This window comes from Pteropus alecto, unplaced genomic scaffold (assembly GCF_000325575.1).
Source record: "Pteropus alecto unplaced genomic scaffold, ASM32557v1 scaffold7, whole genome shotgun sequence".
In the NCBI taxonomy this organism is placed as follows: domain Eukaryota; kingdom Metazoa; phylum Chordata; class Mammalia; order Chiroptera; family Pteropodidae; genus Pteropus; species Pteropus alecto.
This window is the reverse complement of record NW_006494614.1, coordinates 65,080,981-65,090,494: the sequence shown is the minus strand read 5'-3', so window position 1 is coordinate 65,090,494 and position 9,514 is coordinate 65,080,981. Positions and strand designations below refer to the sequence as shown.

At 46.8% G+C, this 9,514-nt stretch overlaps 1 protein-coding gene across 4 annotated transcripts in view; it reads right to left on the bottom strand.

Moving 5' to 3' along the window:
- Positions 1-5,354: 5,354 nt before the first annotated feature.
- KIAA0355 (KIAA0355 ortholog) overlaps positions 5,355-9,514 on the bottom strand; it is a 69,008-nt gene continuing 64,848 nt past the window's right edge. For all 4 annotated transcript variants that reach the window (XM_025042585.1, XM_025042587.1, XM_006926793.2 and 1 more), the window contains 2 exons: positions 8,419-8,497; positions 5,355-7,978 (listed from right to left, as the gene is read on the bottom strand). In XM_025042585.1, coding sequence (XP_024898353.1) covers positions 7,670-7,978; positions 8,419-8,497 — 388 coding nt within the window. In that variant the 3' untranslated portion in view covers positions 5,355-7,669. The remainder of the gene's footprint in view (positions 7,979-8,418; positions 8,498-9,514) is intronic.

Here is a 9,514-nt window from a genome sequence, read left to right as displayed (position 1 = left end):
GCTCCTAATCCCCATTTTAGAACAGAACCTCATCCAATAGGAAGGTCAGTCTTAGTAGCCACTGCACCATCATCCACTTGCCCTATGATTCCTTGCTTGACTTCTAGCTCAATAGTAGACACTGACTCATTTTTTCTAGTTGGCTCTTTTGGACACTATGGTGGACATCTCTTGTCTTTGCCCAAAACCACTACCTCTGATCCTTGCGTTTCTTCCTCTACCTCCCTGATTGCATCAGAGATGAGCACATGACCTAAGCCAGCCAAACACGGTCCATTTCTAGGACCCTGGTGCCAGCAGCAGAAACTCTCAGCTTTTTGTAGGGTTAAGCCAGCCTTTCTGAAATGACAAACTTGAGGTTCAGTCCCTGGTCTCAAGGAAAACATGGAAGAGAATGACTGCCAGAGATGCCAGAGTGAAGCTCATAGGGCCCAAGTTCCAAGGGCTGGGCCATCTCTTGTCTGGTACACAAATCAGTGATTTCTCTTAGTGTTGATGTTGTTTTGAGCTGAGCTGTCATTTCCAGGTCTTTTCAAAGATTTTATGGGTTTTCACCTGCCCACTGTCACACTGTCTTCTCCAATATCCTCTCTTGTCCACCCAAAACCCAAAGCTTCGGGTACCAAAGAAGAGGCAGGGGATGAGGCCTCTGATGATCGCTTTTTTGAAGGTTTTGTCTTTTTGATGTTCTTTAATGTACACCTTCAGCACTTTGGCCTCTGTGATTCCCATCAGCTTCAACTATTCCAGATTTTCCCCATAGTATTTTAGGTTTAACACTGTACTTTGAATTCCAAAATTACATGGATTTTCTACACTAGCAGAAAACTAGGTTTCTACATGGAAGGCCATAAGTCACAGTAGCTAAGGAGAGAAAATGCAAAAAAGATTATTAATTGAAAGCCATTTGTCATCCAGCTGACATGGTTACTACTCCCACCAGTTTACTCTGTGCAGAGATCGGTGCTAAATTTTCTCCTATGCAACCCTCACAGCATCCCTGTGAGGGAGATCCTGTTGTCCTCCCCATTTAACAGACAGGTTAAGAAATCTGAACATAGACACTATGCTACTAAGTAGAGAATCCACCCACAGTTGTCTGATTGCTGAGCCATTTTCTTAACCAAACTCTGTCCTGCCCGCCATTTCCTGGCTCTTCTCCATCATCCCAGTTCTGTTTTAATATCAGTTAGGCCTCTGATTGACAGGGTAGAATATTACAAGTGGAAATGGCCAAGAATAGTGTCTTAAACAGAAAGGACAGAAGCATGGCAAAAACAGAGAGGTAGGAGAATCTGGCCTTAACATTGTATTAACACTGCACTGACTTGGGTCTCGGAATCTGTGTAGGGGCAGGGGAGAGAAACCCACCAGGGAAACTGCAGTGATCAGTCACTGGAGTGTGAGGGTGGCATCTCTGATCAAATCTTGGGGAATGGAGTGGGATCTATAGTGTGAAAAAATGTCAGTGTAAGATAATGTTATATTCTGACAAAAGTTACCGTTTCTACCACCATCACCACAATCTGCACCCTATGTTGTGCCAAGCCAGGTCTACAAACCTCAGAGTACAGGGTTCAGAATCCTGGGAATCTTAAGGGCAGTGAAACTGAGTGGTCTAATGCACCCAAAAAGAGGCTAAGTAACCACAACCGAAAGAAAACCTGGCTCAGAAATTTCAAGAGAGCTTCAAGGGCCCTCAGCAAGTCTAGCCCCAGAGGGAGGAGTGGATTGGAGAGTGGACATGACAGTGAAGGTGAATTAGGAAATCCAGGGAGTCTTAACTCTTGTTAGAGATTAATTTCAGAGCCTAGCGTTGCCTTGGAAAAACAATTAGCTTCCACTGAATACTGGGGAAACTAGCACTTAGCGAGGAAACAGTTCTAATCAAGAGCCCTGTTCTACAGATGGGGAAGCTGAAGCATGGGCATTTGGGTAAGTTGGGACTTAATTTTGGGCTGCTAGACAGGCATCGGGCAGGACCTGGAGATCACGGGATCACAGGATAAAGGCGGAGGGAGCTGGACTGGGAGCGGAGAGGTGCAGTTCTGGGTCTGAGTTGAAGAAGCCCGCGGGAGGCCGGGCGCGAGGAGATGCACGCTCAAGCATTTTCACGAACTGTCGCGGAGGCGCCCCCACCGGCATGGTGAGTCACCGTGAACACGCGAGAGTTAGGGGACCGCGCCTCCCTGAGCCCGCATAGTTCTTGGCGCTGGCACCCACTCATGCGAGTAGTGGTGCGCATGTGTCCACACGCAGGGAAGGCGGATCAGGGCAGGTTGGGGGCAGCAGTGCGCACGCGTTTGCGTGCAGGCTCGCACGTCCAGGGTGCATGTATGCGCATGTCCCCGTGTGCGCATGCAGTGTGGAGCGGGGCTGCAGGGAGAGCTCGCAAACGCTTCTGTCCGCACGTCTGAGATGGATGTGCGCGCGCATACTCTGCGTGGGGACGGGCGTGCGCGTGCGCACGCGAAAGTAATACGAGCAGCCCCAAGAGGCTCCGAGCTTGTTTTACGTCGCCGTGAGGCTGCTGGATGTCGCTCCCAGGTTTTCCGTGTGAAGCCATTGTTAGGGCTTTTTAAAAAATTTCTCCACCGCAAATAGGCGTGAGTTTCCATGAGAATAGAAAACTTCATACTTACTAAAGGGCTACATAGTCTTATCCGCAATTTCTAACGTCAGCTCCTCGCAGTTCTAGTACAAATTGGGCATCATGTATTATTTTTAGTCCGAAACAAGAGACTTCATTTTAAATATAGTTCTGCTTTTTTTGCTTTGCATTATAATTTGCTTGTGGCCCCAGTTGCTTCTCGCTGTTCTGCACCCTGGACATGTGGCCATGAATAAGACTTGGTCCTTGCTCTCATGAAGCCTTGGTTCTAGTGAGGGACAAATGCAAACACACGATTCCAGGGGGAGTGCTAATTGCTGTAATTGATGCCTGAGAGCTCGACAAGGCCGGACTCCAAAGAGGGACGCAGACCTGGAGCTCTGTTGACCAAGTTCTTGTCTTACGCTGCGACAAAGAATTCAAAAGGGCACGAAAAATAGCAAGCAAGAAAGCACAAGTTTTATTAAAAGCGAAAGTACACACTTAAAAGTGCCGGCAGCTCAGAGAGGAAGTCTGCCCCTAGCAGTCTGAATTACTGGCTTTTGTTTCCTTGGGGGTGTTGTCCCAAGGCTATCCAGCCTGCCACCTGGAGGAGAGGAGGCAGCCCAAAGTCATCTATTATATCTCTTGGCCTTGGCTTGTTTCTCAAGCTGGAGTCTGTGCTGGATGGAAATCGAAATTGAGAGGGCTAAGTAAGGGACAAGGGAGAAATTCCAGAGCCACAGGAAGAGAATGGAGTAAAGGACTAAGGAAAAATTCCAGAACTGTATCCTGGTAGGGGGATGGGTCGCTTTCCTAGGCTATCCTGCCTCTGAAAAACGCTGGATGGATGCTGGGCTCTGACTCAAGAGGATGGAGAGCAAGCAGGGAGCAGCCTCCGGAGCAACAAGAAGGTGGGCACCAGGCAAGATGTCAAGGTAGCAGGAGTGTATGGGAAACCCTGAGGCCAGAGAGGGAGAGGCAGGAGCCTGGTGAAGACCACATTGATGGCAATGGGGATGTAAGAACTTGTTGAAATTTAAATGTGTGTGGAGATACACTTATAGGACTTCCTGATTATTGAATGAGAAAAGACAATCAAGAATGTCTTCTAGGATTTCTGCCTGAGCAACCGGGTGAGTGGATGGTGGTACCTCTTACCAAGGATGGGAAAGGTGGGGCTGTCTCCCCTAAAAGACTGCATCTCCTTTGCAGCCCTGGCTCCTAGCAAGGGCCTTGACACTAGGTGACATTAGTAAATACTAAAATGAATAGTAAATATAGTTTTCTATTCTTGTGGAAACCCACACTTATGTGTGGTAGGGAAGTTTTTAAGACTTAATAATGGATTCACATGACATTACTAAAACAAATCTTCCTCCTCAGGCCCATGTTCCCAACTCAGTCCCAGTAAAAGCCACATCCAGTCCCTTTACAGATATGCGGAAGCCTCGTCCCAGACAGCCTACCCCTGTGGCATCATTGTAAGGCCAGCTATGTGCATTACTTTCAGGAGCTTATCCCTGGAGGTTCCTCAGACTCCCAGGTGCGTCTGGTTGGGAGCCTGCCAGGCATGTTGTCCACATACAGGGCCTTTTGGCAGTCAAGAAGCTGGCCATTGGAATGGTTTTTTTCTTTTCTCCAGATCAAGAAGCAGATCACAACAGGGGCCACACAGCACACAGCCATCCCCTCCCAGCATCATGTTTGGCATGTGGCATTTCAGCTACATTTCTAGAGTTGGACGTCCCTCTCTCCCAGGATCCCCCAAGCGTGTAGTAATCACCAGCCTCACAAAGATGCTCACCTGCCTGTGTCCTCCTCTATTTCTCAGCTGGGCTGAGGCCTCCAAGGACCCTCTTGGGGCTCAGGTGTAACATCTGTTCATCTTTCATCCCTACTCATCCAGCACTTGAGCTGGGGCTACAGGACTCCTATCACCACCACTGCTGTGAATCAGGTCAGTGAACAGCACCGTTATTCATGTTAAATAGGAACACGCTTGGATGCTTTTCCAGCTAGCTTTTAAATATGAATTTCCAGTGTATTCCTTAACACACTCGTGTAACATGGCTAATACTAAGCGACCTTGTCCTGAGGTGCGCTTAGAAGGCTTGGGACCTGGTCCCCATGCTCAGCTTCAGGGCATCTCAGCAGAAAGAAGCCGAAGTAGTACTTATATTAGTAAGTTATATATTAATGTTCACATACTGTTTTACTAAGTTCATGAAAAAGTTTCCATCAAGTGCTATCTTGCTGTAAATGAAAATGAGTTGAAATTCCTTTGTAACTCACCTTCTCATTTTGGTTCCCATTGTATAATCTGTTCTTCTGCTTAGCAGGACAGTTTCTTGTCCCTCTGAGGTAGGGTCTTTCCCACATATTGGATCTCATCCCTGGGTCTGCTCCTTGGAAAGGCTGCCTGGGCAGCTGACAGCACCCACCCTTGGTGGAATGGGGGTGCTGGCAGACCACAACCCAAGGAGACAGCCTGCATCCTTCCAGGTGGTCTCCTTCATCACAATATGAACTCTGCCCACAGAGGCCTGTCCCAGTTTTGGTCTTAGGGAAGCCGACAGGAAAGGAGTGGTAGGTTGTCTTGCTTCCTGCCCACCCACCCCAGTTTATCTTATGCTCCTTAGTCTTTCTCCCTTCAAGGTCTCAGAATCAGAAAAACCAACCCAGGCGCAGCTTTTCAAAGTAATGAGTCAGGCATGGCTTCTGACACGGTGTCTGTTGTAGTTCATTTTAAACAGATACAAAATATTATTAAATGTATATTTTTAATAAAGCCAATAGTTATTTTACTTATAGGAGCTTTAAAAGTAAGATACAAAATGTAGAGTTCCAGTTTGGAAGCACTGTAACTAACTATTCACACATGTCCTGCTGATGCCTGAGCAAGGCAGCCACGCCCGGCCACGCAAAGGACACACACAACACTCACACACACACACACACACATACGCTTTGGCGAACTCCTCTGCCAAGCGCAGCACCTGGAATTACCAGTGTTCAGAGCAAGGTGGTGCTGAGAACACAGCACCTACCAGGAGACCACACACAAACAGCTTCATACAATCTCACAGCTCATGGAGATGCAATTACAAAATGTCTTAAGAAAAACAGACTAGAAAGGGACAATTAGTGATGTCAATGTCAACTGCACTGGGGCATCAAGGACTGACCTCTGACCAGGGTGAGGTCTTGGGGAGGCACTATTAAAACAAGAGTACTTCAGCATAATAGAACTGGAAATACAGAGTACTGTGAACACGTTACTAAAGGAAATAGAACACTATCTTACAAGTCAAACAGCCACAAACAATTTTAACAGAGATTAGTGCACACACTGTGACAGCTAACACAGACAAGAGCCACGCAGGGTTGGTGCAGAGCACGTGCCTGAAAAGGTCTATGTACAGAACGGTTCTCTGTAAACATGGTGAGGTGAATGTTCAGAACCCACGGTGAAAGGATCATAAGTACAGGCAGCAATGGCATCCCCACACAGCACAAGACAACACCCAAGGCCTGGAGACAGCCTGGCGACACAGTACTGAAAATTCAGATGGCTGGGCTCAGACACCCTAGGGGTCCTCTATAATTAGTGTGTATACATACATATATATATATATCTTCTTTTTGGTATTTTTAAATATAAATTTACTTATATCCGTAGAAAAATGAGAACATAAATGTGTTATTACAATCTTTGCTGGAAAAGCTTATATGGAGTTAGAAAGAATAAACCATTTATTAGTAGTTAACATATATTAAAATGGTTTAATGATTTAAGAAAATATAAAAAAAATATTAATACTGTCAAACTTTCATACCAGAAAATATTATGGATTTTTCTCAATTAGACTTCTTCAAAGATGAAATATGAAAAATTTAAATAAGTTTTATATAAAGAACTTCTGTAACCTCAATTAATATACAGTGGGATATGTCTATTCTATATAGATATATTTATTATTATTTCTCAATTTAAGCACCATTCACTTCTTCTGGATCCATTCTGGCTGGAAAATATCCCTAAATCCACAGGATGTTATCTATTTAATGGCACATGTTAACTGAAAATGAGGTGGTTTTTGTTTTTTTAAAGAAAATACTTTAATTTCTATCTACATCTTAATTGGTTTGTCTTGAGCCAGCTCATAAACGTTACTGCAATTTCAAGTGCAGGTGTCTCTGTGCAGCCCCTTAACCACACTCCGTTTTGAGACTGTGTTGAAGCCTCTGGCCATGTGTGGCAGGATCTGAGGGCAGCAGGCATAGCTTTATCCCGCACACAGACAGCAGCCAGCTGGCTCATCTCCATGCACCATCAGGAATATGCCTCCAACATCAGTTTTATGATCCTGCTTTTGTAAATCTGGTAAAGGTTGCACTCCCTGGGTGCTGCTGGGGTGGTGGGGGGCTGCCCACCCACAGAAAACCCAGGTGATTGCTTCTGATCACAAATATTCTATAAGTTGTCCATCTTATATAAGCTTAAATAAAAATAGTGTTGAACAAACCTCCAGCCACTAAATTTGTTATCTTAAAATAGTCAATGCATTTTTAGGCAAGAGATGTTTTAACTAAAAACCTATATGAAAAATAGCTATAAAATAACAGTGATTGGTGTGGTCATCACTCAAAGTGTTAAAGGTGGAAAAGGGGAAGGTTGCAGAAGAATGGTCAGTTTTGCTCTCAGCCTTCAGGTCTGATGTCTTCCCAGCACAAACAGTGTGGGACTACAAACTTGAGAGCTGTGTTTCTCAAAGTGTGGCCTGTGGCCTACCTGCATCAGAATCACCAGAAATGCTTATTAAGCTCGACGATCCCCAGGTCTCTGAGGAGGGTCAGAGACCTCTGTCTTCAGCTGGCCCTCCAGGGGTCTGATGCCTCCAAAGTTTGAGAAGCCAGGCCTTAAAGGCTTAGAGCTGCCAACGACCCCCATCCCCAAGGATCCCTGCCTGGGACAGGGGTACACTGGTCCTCCGGAGGGCTGGTACCAGCTAGTCAGCCCTGGGGTGGGGACGCTGGCTCCAACAGCTTTGGGCAGGGCAGGTGGGCTAGCCTGGGTCAGTACTGGGGCAAGTAGGCTGGCCTGCGCTCAGCCTTCCCGGGGAAGGCCTTGAAGCCCTTGGATGCTGCCTTGTGCGCTGGTGGGGGCGGAGGCTGCGGAGGGGTCTGCACGTAAGTGAAGGAGGCGGCGCTGCAATCGCTGGTCGCAGCCCACACTGGGGACTGCAGCATCTGCATGGTGTCGTTCCACTGGCTGCCAGGGCTGGCGACTGCATAGAGTGGTGCACTTGGGCTAGGCAGTGTGCTGGGCAGCGGGGAAGGGTGTTGCCAGGGTGCTTTGGGTGGCCACGTTTTGGTTTTGTTATCCTGAGAGACAAAAAAAGGTTCTTGGTGGCATTTCTGGCAATTTATCATCTTTCCCCACCTCTCCAGATCCCTGGCCCTATTCTCACCTAGGAGACAGGGCAAGAGCCCCAACCCTCTCCACAGCCCTGGAACAGCACCATCCAGTAGCACTTGCCATGACAGAAATGTTCTATGTCTGCACTGTTCAATATAGTACCCACATGTGGCTAGCTAGTGGCTATCATACTGAACAGCAGAGCCAGAGGTTCCTCTACATGTGGCTCTGAGTCAGCTGAGATGGCTAATCATTTAGACAAAATCGTGAGGGAAAAAAGTTGTTCACCTCAAACAAAGAAGCTTTCATTTCTTTGAGGTCCTCTTAAAACTTAGGCTTTGGAACCTCACTCATGGTCTGTACCCCCCAGAGCCAGCCTCTATGGCCAGAGCAGAGCCCACCATACCTGATTCACGTCCTCCACTGTGGTAAGAAGAGGCGGTGAGGGCAGCGTGCTGGTCTCCTGCTCTCCACTGCTATGTTTCCTAAAAGAACCAAGAGCTCAGTGCAGTGGTCGCCGGCCCAGCTTACCTCCAGGGGGCACCCTAGCCACTTCACTCTGGTGTCTCTGAGCACTGGTTCTAGGGGAGGGGGAAGGGCAGAGCTGGGTCCACTGTGTGCAGGAGGATAAGGTGGGTCACCACGGAATGGTGCATTCCCCAAGTCATCGCAGGGCTGGGGTGGGTAGGGGAGCAGGCATGAGGACAGCACTGGCTGTTTCAGCTGCTCTCTGAGTCCACCAGCTCTGGCCTTTTGTTTATCAGCAGCTACAGACTGATTTATTTACCATGCACTGAGGATATGTGACTAAAAAAAACAAAAAGCTATTATTCTGCTACTGACTTGAAAAAATTTCTGATATAATGTTGAATGTAAAAGGCAGGACGTAGCCAGCTCAGAGCCAGGTAAATCAGTTACCAGCACCCCTGCATGCAGACAGCAGTCTCTGCACAGGTAGTGCTCAGGTAACTTCTTAGATGTCTAATCGGCCTCTGTAATTTCCCATGTCTCAAATGGAAGTCTTAACTCCACCCATGGCTCCATACTGCCACTCTTGCAGTCCTCCCTGTCTTGGTTCATGGCACCCACTTTCACACAGATGCTCAGGCCAAAAACTTGCTAATCATTCTTGATTCTTCTGACACATACCCCACTGCCAATTTCTCAGCAGTTGCTCCCTCATTTTGTTCAGCTTTCTGGTCATCAGAGGCCTCCCTGACTCTCATTCTGAAAACAGAAAATCCACCTGTCTCCTGCATGCTCTCTCCCCTCATACCTCACTTTATTTTTCTTCCTAGCATCTAACTCAATGTGACATATATATGTGTGTGTGTGTGTGTATATATAAATTTTTTTTTTATCTGCCTTCCCTCAATAAAATGTAAGTTCCACAAAGATGAGGACTCTATTTTGTTTATTGCTATATCACCACTGACTGGTACATGATAGGTACTAATGAATGAATGAATTTAATGTCTCTGAGCCTCAGTTTCCTCACTTGT